Below are 15819 nucleotides of genomic sequence, written 5' to 3' on the forward strand. Positions count from 1 at the left end.
GATACCCACCCCATGAAATACCTTTCTATACTGTTTTCATCCTGCCATCTGTTGGCCACCTGCCCTGTCTGGCCACTGGTGGTTCCTCTTATGGTTCTGCTCAGTTTGAGATCCTACCATGATGAAAAAAGTACAACCACAGTCACAGGCTAAAATGACAGTTAGATGTCACTTGAGATCAGGTTCCCCAATTAAATTTAACTGCTATACAGTTAAATATAAAATATTGTTCTGTTTTAGACAGCTACTGCTAAAATAAATTGTCTTTACGATAGGATACATCTTAGTGACTATGCTGTTTGAATAGACTACTTCTCAACTGGAAGCAAATTTTAATTTTTAAAAGCTGTTCTCTTAAAATTCTAAAATTCTGTAATAATAATCATGACCAAGAATGCCACCTACTGGTAAATAAAGAGCATTTTTAAAAAATATTCAAAGTGCCTTTCTAAGTTTTTAATGCCAGACCTTAGAATAAGGTATTTTAAAAAATTACCCACTTTTACCTGTCCAAGGATTTTACTCACATATCCAAAGGGTTTAATCAAAGGAGATCAACATATATTAAGTAATTTCCAAAACTATATAATGAATATTCCATAGATGTGTATATCCTCACAAACTACCAAAAATTTGTAACTTTCTAAAAGAGAAAAATTATCATAAATGATAAAACTACTATCCATAACGAAGTACTAAAACAAATTACTGGAAGGAACAGATTAAATTTAAGATTTGAGACAAATTACAGTGATTTCAGTTCAACAAATACACTCAGTTCATTCAACAATTCCAGGATGCCAGGCACTATTTGTCATGTCATGTCATGGAGTAAGTAGGTGGGGGAATATCAGGGGAGGTCTCTCTGAAGTGATCACACTTGAGCTGAAACCAGAACAATTAAGAGGCAACCAAGCAGATGTTAAGGGCAGAGCATTCTGCCACAGGGATAAGCAAGAACAAAGGCAAAAACAAGGGGAAAGTCTAGCATGTTAAAGGAACCAAGGTCAGTGACACCAGAGAGCAGTATGGTTAACATTTTAGGCTAAAATTTAATAATCTACATGAGAATGAAAGGAAATTGAGCAAGTAATTGAGACCCAAATCACAGTAGGCCATGGCAAATGGACTTTACCCCAAGTCACTAGGAAGCAACTGAAAAGTCTGAATAAATCAGGAGGACATAATCTATTTTTAAATGATTACCCAGGTTGCTGTGTGAAGAATGGATTGTCCAAGGGCAAAAGTAGAAAGCAGAAAATATAGTTAGGAGGTTCCAGTCTAAAAGTACGGTAGGAACTAGGTGTAGGCATGGTGGCGCACTCTGTAATCCCAGGCACTCAGGAGGCTAAGGCAGGAGGATCACAAGTTCAAAATTTGTAACTATTTCTAAAACAGAGAAATTATAATTTTTTTTTTTATTTTAAAACTGATATACCTACTCCATCTCCAAGGAGATGACATGACAAATAGTGCCTGGCATCCTGGAATTGTTGAATGAACTGAGTGTATTTGTTGAACTGAAATCACTGTAATTTGTCTCAAATCTTAAATTTAATCTGTTCCTTCCAGATTAAATTAAATAGTTGCCCAGCATGGGCAAGTTAGTGAGACCTTGTTTCAAAATCAAAAAAAAAAAAAAAGGGCTGAAGATGTAGCTTAGTCGTAGGGTGCCCTTGGCTTCAATCTCCAATGCTGGGCAGGGGGAGGGGGCATCATGAAAGGATAAGAGCTATAGAGATGACAAATAGATTCACATGAAATTATTTTGAAATTAGAGCCCTACAACTTGCTGATAAATTGGATGAGATAGGACAGCAGCAAATGCAACAAGAATGCCTCAAAGACCACGAATCCCCTGAAATGAAGTAAATTTGAAGACCAATCTGGCACCTGTCAATTCAGAAACCTAGATGTCACAGAGGAAGCAATGGGACTCCAGGGGTTGGTAAGGAAAACTCAGTGGTATACAAGTGGTATGAGGAGTGTGCCTGACTGAATCAGTGGACTAGGCTCAAGTTTGACGACTCCTTGCCCTTTTTCAATCTTGGGCAAAGCATCTTTTACCATTTTAACAACACCCACATTGCTTCACTGGATTGCTGAAATGAATAAATAAAATAACACCTGTGAAGTACCCGGTAAGCAAGAGTGTTAATACAAAATCCTTAAAAACCCCCTTCTCCTTGCCAAATGACCTACAGAAGTAGTGATTTGATAGTGCCAATAAACAACTCCCCCTGGCCTGAAATATAACAGCAGTCAAATACAGTTTGTTACAGTTATGACCCAGTTCTAAATCTGATATTATACTAAGAATTTTGGTCACTATTACTTTCCATATAAACAATGTTAACATTTATGGTAAAAAGATAAACTTGTGATCTCAAATGACCATAGGAACAAGCAAATCTGCTTCTGTCACTCTCTCAGGGTTCAAAAATGTGTATTTACAAAATGTGTCTATTCCCTGTTAGGAATAAATGTAAAAATCAATAGTCACTGAATGTTTTCTTTAACTGAGTAAAAAAAACAAAACAAAAAATGAACATACATCATGTGCTTCACTATGGTTTCTCTTTGTTCACAGTCAATCTCAAACTGGTCAGAACCACAAGAGAACCACCTGTGGCCAAAGGGGATGAACAACAAGTGGCAAGATAAAAGCAGTAATGGAAGGCCTAGAATAATCCCCCCCCCCATCCCCAACACTAGGTCTCAGGGGAACCAGCATAACCAAATCAATGTTTGTTTCAACTAGCCTGCTTGAAACACCATCACATCATAAATGGCATTGCAGTTAATTAAGAGCCTAAATTCTAGGATCAGAAAGATCCGAGTTGTCACCATGGCTCACTGCAACTCACTAATTTGCCTTAACCATCAGGTTTCCCAATGTTAATGATACCTATACCTCAATGGGTTGTTTTAACAACATAATGCCTACAAAGGATTTGTACAGTGCCTGGCACATGTCAACGACCAATAAGTGGTGTGTTGCTTTTTCCATTTTAGATAATTCTTAAAGTTATAAAATTACAAAGAGAAACTACCTGACATCCCCTATAACTTTTAGGATTTTAACCTAAGATTTTAAGATGCTCTAGCAAACTGGTGTGTTTTGGGTGGGGTTTTTTTCTTTCTTTTTTTTTTTTGGGGGGGGGGGTAGTGGGGATTAAACCCAAGGGTGCTTAACCACTGAGCCACATCAGCCCCTTTTTTATATTTTATTTAGAGACAGGATCTCTCGCTAAGTTGCTTAGGACCTTGCTAAGTTGCCAAGGCTGGCTTTGATCCTCCTGCCTCAGCTTCCCAAGCAGCTGGGATTACAGGCATATGCCACAATGCCTGGCAGCAAACTGTTTTAAGTAAGTCCAAATTGCTTTCCAAAAGGCCTACAAGGACTGTAATTCTAGCTCAGTGAAACAGCATGTGCACACGGCCCTAGGTTCAATTTCTAGCACCAAAGAAAAAATATATATATTTTATATAATATATAATATAAATGAACCTTCCAATTTATGCTTCCTATAAAACAAAACATGACTTGCATTCATTTCTGTATATTCAAAAGTGGCTCATATAAGAATTAAAGACAGTTCTGTAATCAATGGAACTAAACACTTCCGCCTATCTCCAAAAGACTATCTGGGAAGTATTTGTGTCTAAGTGATACCAAGAGCAACCACACAGCTGTGTGGGCTTTAATGGGATTTCTCCAGACACACCTGAATCTCCACAGTTAACCTTCAACAAGTTTTAAATGTTACCTAATTGCTGGGTAGATCTCCAATTTAGCAAAAATTGTTTGTGGAACCTCTGAAATGACCTTCTACCAACTCCATTAATGTACTTCTGGAATTTTCTCCCAAAGACTTCTCTGCCTTCATGTTTTCAAGCTTTAAAAGAGCTTGAAGACACACAACTGCAATCCCAGCTACTCAGGAGACTGAAGCAGGAGGATCTAAAATCCAAAACCAGTGTGGGCAACTTCCACATACCATACCTCAAAATAAATTAAGGGCTGGGGATAAAATTCAGCATGAGAGGGCTTGCCTATCAGGTATGAGGCCCTGGGTTCTATCTTTAGTACCACAAACAAAAAGTAAAACACAAGGGCTAAAATCCAAGCAGGGCTTATCCAGTGTGCACAAAATTGATAACTTCATGGAAACACTTGAGTGTAAGTACATAAGCATAAGGATGTATTAAGTATGTGTTATGAAAATGTGAAGTTTTATTTGATTGCCAAACCAAGTGAGATTCAATTTCCAAGTAAAAGAAGAATGCTAGTGAAAAGGATCTTGGAATCATCTCTAGCCCAATGTTTTCTTGAAGAGAAATAGGCCTGAAGAATGTAAATCTCCAACCAGAGCTCATTTGCAATCCAGTCAGATTCTAAGTCACGATCTTCTGGTTTTCAACAATGCTTTTTCAACACTGCATTCCTTTTCTACTGATATGTGAATAACTGCCTAGTAATGGAGTAGTACCCCATTGTGAGGGGGTTGTACCAAAACAGGTACTAGCACTATTTTCAAAGACAAACCACTTTTTATTGGCATTTAGCTTCAGGATATATACAGGCCTCCTACTAATAATCTTACGTACCCACACCGTTCGTTTTACAAAGAAACTGGGGTTCGCATTAGTAGTCTGTTCCTGGGCTTTGGAGATGGCCAGGCTTTTCATTATTTCCAAGGTAAGTGAGGTTAGTCAAGATGCCCACTCTGTACCTCAGTTTAAAGATTAATAAAATGGACCCCCAGGTTTAATGGGAGAATTATACTTTGCTCAATACCTGGCACATAACAACTACCAATAATAATAACAACAACAATAACGTTACTGTTACTACGTATCATAATAGTTAATGATGTTATGTGCCTGGCAAATATATAACTAGAATTCAGTCCCTGCCTTCCAGATCTTGATCTTCTCAGCAACACAAAACGGGATATTTGAAGATGTCTGGGGTGAAGGAAGAGGCGGGTGTGTACCTGCGCCAGGAGATATAAGTTGGGCTTCGCCCTGGGCTCAAGGTCACTAGCTGAAGCGAAACTCCACGAGAGCTGGTTGTCTGTCACCCGTGAGGGGCAGAGAGCACGCTGAGCTGCTCCTACCGCTGTCTGGAACCAAAGCGACGCCCTCCTTTTCCTGAGGGCCAGGTGGGTGAAAGCTGCAGCCCTCAGCGGGCCGTTTGAGACCTCCCTGAAGTCAGCGACAGGCTGCACACTACAGCCGCACCGGACACCTACTTTATAGCCCAGCTCCAAATTCCACGCCTCCGCCGTGGAGCCTCCAAGGTCCACGGGGTGACGTAATGGCAGCGCGACGAGCCTTGCATGCTATTGGTCGCTGCTGTCCAATGGGAGTAGGGCTGCGCGACACTGCTGAGCAGGAAGCGCCATCTTTCCAGTGTCTCTGCCCATAACTCAATCATCTCCATGGTGACCGGGACCCGGTCACCCATTTGGCGGCCAAGGCCGGAGTTGCGTCATTGTCTATGCGCCGGAAGCGGTAGTTCCTGCCCCAGAGCGTGATGACGGCGCCGGGTCCCAGCCGGCTTTCGGGAAGTTAGACCTACAGAGGCGTTGTCAGACGGCTGGGGCACCTGCCCTCTGCCGGCCCCAACGACCCCATGGCAGTGTTTCACGACGAGGTGGAGATCGAGGACTTCCAATATGACGAGGACTCCGAAACGTATTTCTACCCCTGTCCGTGTGGGGATAACTTTTCTATCACCAAGGTAACTTCAAGGACCCGCGCAGGGACTCACTAGAGCAGGCGCGTTTTCGCTGTGCGCTGTTCTTCGCGTATTTGCTTTCAGTCATCCTTGCGGCCCTGAGTCCACTCATGTTCTGGGTTCCCAAACCCATCCCTCTCCCTGAACTCTCAGCGGGCACATCATTCTGGCCTTCAGTTTAGCCCGGAGTGGGTGTCAAGGAGAGCCGGTTTTGTTACTCCCCGGTCTCTCTTAAGGGTCCCTTCCCGGGATACTTCTTTGGAAGAGGGGAATCGTTTTTGTTTCCCAGTGGGTTTGAGGCAACGGAACCTCGCCTGACCTTCCTGAGTGTTTCCCTTTAAGCGAGGGAGAAGGCTCTTTGGGCTCGCACCGACCTTGCAGGGAGGCAAGCCACATAGAGGTGGGAGAGGTTTGATGGGGAGGAGATAGCGAAGGGAAGATCGTGCTGACCAAACGTTGTTTGATTTCGTTATAGGAAGATTTGGAGAATGGGGAAGACGTGGCAACGTGTCCTAGCTGCTCTCTCATTATAAAAGTGATTTATGACAAAGTAAGGGGTCAATTTTAAAATGGGGGGGGGGGGGCGGAGTGTGAGACAATGGCAAGGACCTAGAGCAGCCTGGCTGTAATAAGTAAATGCAGAAGATTGTTCATTAACAAGGTGCTGGGTTAAGCGCGCGCTGTTTTTGTTTTTTTAAAACAAGCTTTAAAAATTACTAATTAACAGCCATATCATAAATTAAAATTTACAATTCTGATTATGTAACTCGTTTTAGCTTTGAAGAGAGTGATAAAGAAAACTGCTCTTTAATGGAAATGATTATTATATAGAAGAAAAATAATTTTAAATGTCTTAATTGACACTCTGTCCCTCTATTTCATATGTAACTAAATTATTTTCAGAGCCCCTGGTTACATTTTGACAGGAACAGTTACTTATTATTTCTTGCTTAGCTTATATGTAGAACTTGAGTATCTTGTTTGAATATAATTCCTCATTGCCATTTTGAAGTTGCATTTTATTCTTCAGTTATCCTATTGTCTTTCACAAGGATATTGATGATAGAAAAAAACTACTCTCCCCCAAAGTTTTATTTTTCTAATGGATTCTTAAAGATGAACTCTAATATTAGTATAGGGAAAGTGCAGACAAGACTTCAAGAGAAGTAGGCTATAATTTAGACCATAATGTAGAACTTGAATAATTTATTCTTGTGTTAAAATGTATTCTATAACAAATCTGGAGTGCCAGTCTGGGAGGAGGCTATAATTTAAAATAAGGTAATAATGACAATATTTATTAAGAAAGGCCTTATATAAGTAAAGACTTGAAAGAGATAAGAGAGCGAGCTATTTACATATGTGACATAGAGTTAGGCAAATTAGCATTCATTGATGAGATCTTAAGGCAGGAATATACCTGGTTTTGTCAAGGAAAAAAAAAAAAAAAGCCAGTGACCAGAGCAAATGAGGGTGAAGGTAGTTCAAGATGAAAAGAGTGGGGCAGATCACAAAGATTTAAAGAGACACTTTGGCTTTTACTGTGAATGATGGAGGGAACCACTGGAGGATTTTTAAACAGAAATGCTATAACCCCACCTATGTTTTAAAAGGATGATTCTGGCTACTGTGTTCAGAGTAGACTGAGAGAGCAAGGAGAGAAATGGGAAAAACAAATAGGCTGTTATAGTAATCAAAGCAAGAAATGGCTTAGACTGGAGCAATGGAGGTGGTGAGAAGTGGTTGGATTCTATGAAAGATAAGGATTTTCTTGCTGGTTGGATGTAAAGTATGGGAGGAATTGGGTGATTTTAGCATTTTTGGTCTAGCTAGAAGGGTAGAATTACTAACAGCTGGGGTTACAGAACTATAGGTGCACAGGTGGGAGGTAGATATACTAAGTTTGAGAAGGCTATTTGTCATCCAAGTGGAGCTTCTGAGAAAGCAATTGAATATGCATGACAGCTGGCAGTATAAATTTGGGAGTTACCAGCAAAAGATAGTATTCAAAGCCAGGATATTGGATGAGATCCCCAGGACTTTGAATATAGATGAAATGGACAAAAGAAGGAACTGAATCTTGAGGTGCTCTAGTATTAAAAGGTCAAGGAAGAAGTTAAGGAATGTGCAAAGCTAACTGAAAAGGAGCAAACACTGCAGAAGGAGGAAATTCAACAGTGCCATATCCTGGGAGCCAGATGAGAAAAGGGGGAGGAATGAGATTCTTGTCAGATTCCACTGTTAGAAGAAAACTGAGAATTAACTATTGGCTTTGGCAACACACAATTAACTTATGATGGTGTTGAGAGCAGTTTCAGGGAGGGACTGGGGACAGCCTGATTGGAGAAATCTGGTAGATGGGAAATAGTTCGAAAGAATGGGGAAATAGGGGCTGGGGTTATGGCTCAGCGGTAGAGCACTTGCCTGGCATGTGTGAGGAGGCCCTGGGTTCAAATCTCAGCACCACATATAAATAAATAAAATAAAGGTCCATCAACAACTAAAAAAAATCATTCTTTAAAAAAAAAGAATGGGGAAATAGGAGTCAATAAGTGTGGACATTTCTTTAAAATGGTTTGCTACAAAGAGAAGCAGAGACATGGTACAATAACTGGTAGTGATAGAGGATTATCAGAGGTTTTCAGGTCATAACTCCTCAGCTCCATCATTGTAGACACTGGAAGTTAGATTTCACCATTGTTGTGGTTTTGCCAAGTGAATAGAGAAGAGCGGATATAATTGACCATGGAATGTGAACTTAGGTAAAGAGAACATCTGGATGAGGGACTCTGAAAAGGTGGTAGGGATAAAGAAGAGGTCCAGAGGGGTTGAAATATGGGATTTGGGATGGATAGATGCAGTAACAGAGAAGATTAGTGATGGTATGGTCTCATGAGATAAGATTCAAAGTTGGTTGATTTTAGACAAGGGAAGAGAATGGTGACAGAAAAGAGCCAATCCCACTTCCAAGCCCTGTGGTACTAGGGCTCTGAAAACACTAGAAGGGGACGTAGGGGAAACTGCCCTGGGTTATAACTTCATCTCAATCTAGCATTGTTGTGCAGAGCTCACCTGTACTTTGTACTGCATCCCTGGGCTCTTCCCATTAAATGATAATAAGCAACCCTCAGGTGCATCAGCCTAAAATGTTTCCAGACATTAGGGGCAAAGGAACACTTTAAAGAAGAGTTGAGAATAAGGACCATTGTGGACCATAAATTCCAAAGAGCAAGGTAGAAGAATTCCAGAGGCAGGAAGAGTAGTAGCTGATCCTTCAGGGATCAGATTGCAGGGTAGCCTGGGAGGCAGAGTGTTCTTGTGGCAGTTGACATAAATCAGGATAAATTATCAGAGATTGGATTTCATTTAAAAAGTAGCTAACATTACAGATTATCTGTGTTGGAAAAACACATAAAGACGTATTTCTTCTAGTTGAAAGAAGGGATTAGTTTGAAAAGGATATAACTTCAAATGACCAAAATTTAAAATAATGAATATAAAAACTTAGAAAATGTAACATGCCCTTACATTATTTCCAAGAAATGGTAGCTTGCAAGTGAAGATGGGCATGTTTATAAGGCATTTATTAAATGATGAATTCAGTACTGAATACCAGTATACTTTTAAAATTTTAATTCTAGTTCTGGCCTTGAACAAGAATGAAGCAATATAGCAATGGGAGAATTAACAACTGTATTGAATCTCTAACAAAATGAAGGTAATATTAATATACCTGTGATATAGAACTCAATGTCATTTCTCATTCTGTCTTAGGATCAATTTATGTGTGGAGAAACAGTCCCGGCCCCTTCATCCAACAAAGAATTAGTTAAATGCTGAAGAAACCTTCAGGAATCCACATCCTGAACAGTTGAGAATGAGCCCAGGTGGAAATATCAAACGCAGAGTAACTGATTTTTTTCATGGGGACAACTGTTTTGTGGTTTGCCATTCTGTTAGCATGTGGATCTTTTCACCAACTGCTGAGTTCATCTTCAAATGGAAAAGTGAGCACCAGATAGGTCATACCTGGATTTCATATTTAGAATGTTGAATTGGAAGCATTCTTAATTATCCATCTGAATTTAAACGAAGATAATTTTACATCAGTGCTTTCTTTCCCTTATACCTTAAACCTAATTCAGTATCTAATAACAGCATCATCTACCTCAGTCATTAGGATTTCTTAGTTTAAAAGGTATATTTTTAATTAGTTACCAATATGGTTAAAATTAGCCCTTTCTTTGAAATTTGACATCAGCTTTATTACTCTAACTTAAAATTTGTTGCTTCATCAGTACTGCACTTCCAGTTCCCCCACCAAGCCAGTCTCCCTAGTCTTGCTATTATTAGAATGTTCAGGTTCTGTTCAGTATGTTTTTTCTGTTACACTTCATGCACAGAGTTCTATTGTGGTAGTGAATAAGGAAGAAAAATCTACAGTGAAATGATTGAAGAAGTGGAGAGTCCTTATGTTCCTTAAAAATCATGACAAGATTAAAAAAAATCAGAAGGAAGCAAAGTTGTTAACAATGAGAGGAGTTAAACATGCCAAATTAGTAAATGAGTGCTTTAATTATTTTACCAGATCAAAGCACATATTGTTGTATCTTGATTTTTGTTTATTTTCTGATAAAACTAATGAAATTGCATTTCATAGAGAGGTTAATGCCAAGTCTCTGTGGCTAGTTCCAGTGCTTTTAGCCTATCACAGAATTGTGTCACTACTCCTAAAAAGTAAAGCATCTACAATAGAGAATGAACTTAAAAATGGGAGGCCTGTTCTGAATAAATATGTCCATGTGGACACATCTAATAAGCCTCTACAGCATGCAACCAAACCAAACATGCGCTCCTACAGAGAAATGTTGCTAGGGAGTAAGAGAAATATATGAAGATAGACTATTAGTCTTCCTTTGCTAGAATGCTGAGAGTAGCAAGAAGTTAGAATCACAAGAAAATTGGAAAAAATTTCCATTATAAACACAAGTTTGCTGTCTGTATGAAAATGCACTGATACCTGGAAAGTTGTTTTAGGTATGGCTCCTGCAATTAGAAAAGCTTCTTAGAGTGTGAATGTTCTATACTGGTTGATAAATAAACTACACACAATCTTTGGAAGTTTAAATTAAAACAAGTGGACTTAAAAAAAAATCTGGCAGTAGCATGGCTGTATGCAACCATTAGGCTGAGACATAATAAATCAAAAATTATATGCTAGATATACTTCGTACATTATATGGCATATTTGTGACATGATGAGAAGTCTCACTGCTGCTTGGAACACTGTCAGCCCAGAAGTAATCCACACAACTTTGAAAAGCAAAGTGACTGCTCAGATGAACAGAGCAGGATACAAGTTAACTCTAGTGGGCAGTGACCTGCAAAGAGAAATGAACTGTCTCAACCTCATTTTAGATGGTACCAACTATATATAAACTTTCTCTGCTGCCAATGAATTTCAAGCAAGAACAGACATCCTTGGTGTGGGTCTACTGTGAGCATAGAACAGGAAGAAAATTTGCCCAAGTTCAAACATCCCAGGAGAAAAGAAATACAAACAGCATTGACAGTCAGTGATTGTTGATAATGCTGCAATAATAGGAATGATTTTGTTTTAAAGCAACTGTGTTGTTTAAGTTTGAGAACTACAAGAGAACATACCAGGAATTGTATAGTAAGCAGAAAATAAAACCAAGGTTTTTCAGGTATGATTGGATTTCTGAGTGATGCTTGTGCCTTATTTAGCCCCACAGACATTTGTGGAGCACCTCTGTGAACTGATTTAATCCAATCTCTGTCTGATTAGCTCTGGGGTCTTGAGGCCAGGCCAGTGGATCCCTCACCTGTACAGGTATAGGAGATGGGATCAGAACATTTTCAGCTATCAGTTCTCATTTCAGGTGTGGGGGATTGCCAGAATGGAAAGGGCAATTGAAACCTTGATAAACTCAAAACTTCTGAATCATGAATTACAGGGAAATTCCCAGTTTTCATCAGCGATGTTACCACACTTCTGAGTTTGGAAATTAAGTCGGCTGTTTGAAGGATCTGCATATACTTTATACATTAAAAAGCATTTTTCTTGGATAGCACAAACATTTTTATAACTACATATTAATTTATTACCAGGATAAATTGTATTGGCGTGCTAAATAAAATCTGATAATTTAAGTTCTCTTGTTTTCACATAACTCTTCTTTTAAATATCAAAATATTACATTGAAAAGTTTTGGTGTGGTGATTTTATATAAGGTAGAAACCTTAACCTGCTTTGGGGCATTCTAAGTAGGTTTCTGACACAGACAGTAGAGGTTTTGTTTTGTTTTGAGATGGTCTCTCACTGTTGCCCAGAGTGACCTAGAACCTCTGGACTTGAGTTATCCTCCTGTCTCAGCCTCCCAATAGCTGGTACTATAGGCATTCATTACTGCATCAAGCATAGCAGACAATAGAGTTTTTAAATAGGAAAGAAATTGCTGATGTTAGTACAGTTTGGCCACTTGGATTTGGACTCTGGACTTTTATTGTTTTAAAAAAGTTAGCTTTAACTTAACTGTTAGTAAAACCAAAAATAATTGGCATTCTTAGGTGAATAATTCATTTTATTGATGGGAAAGAACTGATACTGTATTTAAGGCTGGTGATCAATTCTTGAAGTGGTTTGACAGCCCAGCTCTGGAGAGAACACAATTTGAATCTTAATTCCTCCAATATGATCTTAAGCAAGTTACTTAAATCTATGTCTTGTCCCACAAAATGTAGACCATATGACCTCCCCAATAGGGTTGCTTTGTGAACTCATTCAGCAAGTGTCTGGACATGGCCACAATGGAGCTTATGTGCACCTAGAGGAGCCAGGACATAAGATAGATTGGCTAAAGTCCTAAGGGAAACAGACTAGATAATGTGATGGTAACAGGGACAGGTACCTTTTTAAAGAATAGATGTCACATGTGTAGCACTTTTTCTGAGACCTAAAGAATCAAACAACTGGGTGATAAATGATTAAATGAATTAATAACTGCAAAGTATTTGGTATAGTGCCTGTTGTGCAAAAAAAAAAAAAAAGTCATTCTAAGTCCAAAAGGAATTCAACATTGTCGTGAGCATTGGCAGCATCTTTAGAAGTGCAAAATTTTGGATGCTCCCACCGTTCATCTTACTGAATCTGGCGATGGAGCCCAGCAACCTGTACTTTAACAAGCACCCAAGCTGATTCTGATGCAGCCAAAGTTTGAGAACCACTGGTTTCAAACTTGCTGACAGATTTGTAATCACCTGGGTTACTTTAAAAACCGATGTCACGGAAATTTAACTGATCTGGGAACAGCTTGGGCATCAGGATTTTTGAAAAGCATCCCTGATGATTGTAATGTGCAGCCAATGCAGAGAGCCACTGGGCTAAAAAGGCAGAAAATTCATAATTGCAAAGTACAAAGGGCCCAATTTTTTAAAAAATGTTCACACCTGCTTTGCACATGGAACAATGAATGTGGGCTCAATTGGCCATGTGCTTGTATCAGACCTGCAATTGGCCTTAACAAGCAACCAGCAGGGGGAGCCCAGGCTGGGCTAATGTACCCAGTGGGAGAGCCCCAGTCTCAGTGGCCTCTGGGCTGTGTCCTCTATTTAAACAGACAATCACATTTGCCAGCATTCGCTAATTACATACTTTGCAAAAGCGACAGCTTCTGCAGGTGTAAGTAATTAGGAGTTCTTTAACTTGTTCCAGGGGTACCTGCCGTTCCCTACTTCCCACGAAGCAAAATGCTAATGATTACATATTCCACTGGGAGACCATTTTACAAATTATTTCCTGATAAGGGTTTAAAACAAAGAGCATAAAACAGAAATCACAGTTAAAAATACTAACCCCTGGCTCCAAAAATTGCTTAAAATGGGGATGGAGGTTGGATGAGGGAATCGCCACCCTCCTCTATACACTTGCAGAAGAAGAGTCCTAAAACTCGGAAGGTGAGGGGAGAACAACTGTAGATTTCTGAATGAATATTGGTCAGATTCTAGGAAGGCAAGTTAGCATTTTTTAAAAGAAAATAATTTTCTGGCCTTCAGACTTCACTACTAAAATTAGGGAAGAAAAGTCACTTTTCCCAAGTCCTGATGCAAGCAAACAAGTTTAAGCTTGCAGGGAAATCCAAAAGTGAGGTGCAACCAGTTGCTGAAATGGGAACCATGAAGGGGGCTGATGTCACTATTACTTCTGTGAATTTGCACCCAAACATTAGTGGAGAGATTAGGGTGCTTTTGGTCAATAGAGCTGATAAGCCAAAAAAGCAGATGTCCAGCAGGAAAGGGCGGGGGACAAATACCTAGTCTGCACCATGACGTCTGTTTCTCACCTCCTCTAACAGCAGCGCTCTTCAGAGTCACAGCTACCACTTCCTTCCTATCTTCCAAACCTTTCTTAAATCTTGTTTTTAGCCAACTATTACCTGGAGCCATATTGGGGAAAAGAATTCTGCAAACTCCCAGCTTAGCCAAGTTAATGCACTACAAAACTACCAGTTATTGATTCTCAAAGACCACTCCAACCTCTTGAATACTTTGGTTAGAAACCCCACTAACTTTAATCTTTGTACAACCTGTGGAAGCCTTGTGACAACACTTACTCCCTGAGATAGGACAAATGCTGGGAAACTGACCTAGCTACCCATGCAGATTAGAGGCATAGGTACTCAGTAGGCTGTTTCCAAAGAATACAGTCACCTGGACCCTCTCTGGCAAATGAGGAGGTGTTTGATGGTGGGGAGGGTTTCAATACATCGTGGTTCTCAAGTAGAAGGAATATTGAGTAAGAGAAGAGGATCCTGAGGCATGTCACAGAGCCACAGGCATTGCTTCAGCCCCTAGCAGAAGTGGGGGGGGTGGTTAACACCTGGGACAGGCTTTTCCTTTCTGAGACCTGACCATGGTAGCAGGACTAGGTAGCAGTCATAAAGATTTGGGGCCAGACTTCATTCTTAAGAGGGGGGACTGTTTTTTAATAGGGTCGTAAGTTGTATCATTGGACAAAAAGGAAGATTGAGGATGGAAGAAACAGGGAAAACAAGCCCTTAATGGGCACCACATGTGTGCCTGAGCTAGCACGGCTGTCCAGGGTTACTCCAGAGGGCATAGGAGTGCCCTGCCTACAATCCCAAATGACAGTGAGGACTTGGAGCATTAATGCAGTAGCTGGAATCTCTGAACTACCAGTTGATATGAGGATGACAGTGAACCAGACTGGATGGGGGAATTGGGATCAATTAAATGAGATAATGCATGTAAAGCAGTTAGCACAGTATTTGACCATAATTAGGACTCAGTAAATGTAGCTTAATCTTACATATTTCTTGCTCCATCAGAAATGATGAGCTGCTATGGTCTGGGTTAAAATAACAATGGGTTCAGCCATAATGCATCAAGATACAATCAAGATGAAGCAGAAAAACCCTGAGGGAAAGAAAATGAAGGAATTTAAAATAAGGATGACTTTACATGTTTGTGGAAACATTAAGGAAAGGCTATAATCTTTGCATCTGATGTTGAACCTAAGGTAGCTATTGTGAACAAGAGCAAATATAAATTGGGCCCTACATGTGTCTCACTACCTTAACCTCAACATTGTGGGTGACTTCCAGGGGAAACTTGCATCTCCCTACAGAGTTACATGCACATGGCCCACAACAAAGCAGGCTAGCAGATTAGCAACAACACCTGCAAGCATTCACTCCTGCTGGTGCCCTGCTTCAACTTTCAGAGCATAAAAAGAATGTCTGTTGCTTCACTTCAGACTTCCAAATCTTGCACAAAATTTCTCTTGTGGTCAGTGCTAACTCAGGACCATAAAGGAAAGGGAATTCTGAGAAGCGTCATTTTGGTTTAGCTAAATTATCATCACATATAACATTGGGGGATGCCTAGGCAGGCGTGGGACACCATGTCATTTAGAACACTCTATTGATGCAGCCATAATAACAGCCATGTTAACTAAAGCCAAGTCTTTGCCAACGTGTCAATCAAGAATTGAGGCTTTAAAAAACATCCCCAAACATAAGGCAATAGTCATT

The 15819-nt window shown here is 39.9% G+C and overlaps 2 protein-coding genes across 7 annotated transcripts in view; one reads left to right on the top strand and one right to left on the bottom strand.

The window, feature by feature from the left end:
- Positions 1 to 5324, bottom strand: part of OXNAD1 (oxidoreductase NAD binding domain containing 1) — a 104357-nt gene extending 99033 nt beyond the window's left edge. For 3 of the 6 annotated variants that reach the window (XM_081286207.1, XM_081286209.1, XM_081286206.1), the window contains exon 1: positions 5001 to 5322. The gene's annotated coding sequence lies outside the window, so the exon portion shown is untranslated. Of the gene's footprint in view, positions 1 to 5000 lie in introns of all 6 variants that reach the window. The other 3 variants (XR_014021076.1, XM_081286208.1, XM_081286210.1) reach the window with 2 other exon arrangements.
- Positions 5325 to 5513: 189 nt separating this feature from the next.
- Positions 5514 to 11932, top strand: DPH3 (diphthamide biosynthesis 3). Its single transcript, XM_081286212.1, has 3 exons — positions 5514 to 5749; positions 6222 to 6296; positions 9521 to 11932. The coding sequence occupies exons 1-3, from the start codon at positions 5642 to 5644 to the stop codon at positions 9584 to 9586; spliced, it is 249 nt and encodes an 82-aa protein (XP_081142338.1). The 5' UTR covers positions 5514 to 5641; the 3' UTR covers positions 9587 to 11932.
- Positions 11933 to 15819: the final 3887 nt, after the last annotated feature.

This window comes from Spermophilus citellus (assembly GCF_964194105.1).
Source record: "Spermophilus citellus genome assembly, chromosome: 3".
NCBI lineage: Eukaryota > Metazoa > Chordata > Mammalia > Rodentia > Sciuridae > Spermophilus > Spermophilus citellus.

What these genes read in the sequence shown, in the direction of transcription:
- DPH3 (XM_081286212.1), top strand. Translation starts at nt 5,642, where the DNA reads ATGGCAGTGTTTCACGACGAGGTGGAGATCGAGGACTTCCAATATGAC. An exon ending in ATAACTTTTCTATCACCAAG is followed by an intron (nt 5,750 to 6,221) that starts GTAACTTCAAGG and finishes ATTTCGTTATAG; the next exon opens with GAAGATTTGGAGAATGGGGA. An exon ending in TAAAAGTGATTTATGACAAA is followed by an intron (nt 6,297 to 9,520) that starts GTAAGGGGTCAA and finishes ATTCTGTCTTAG; the next exon opens with GATCAATTTATGTGTGGAGA.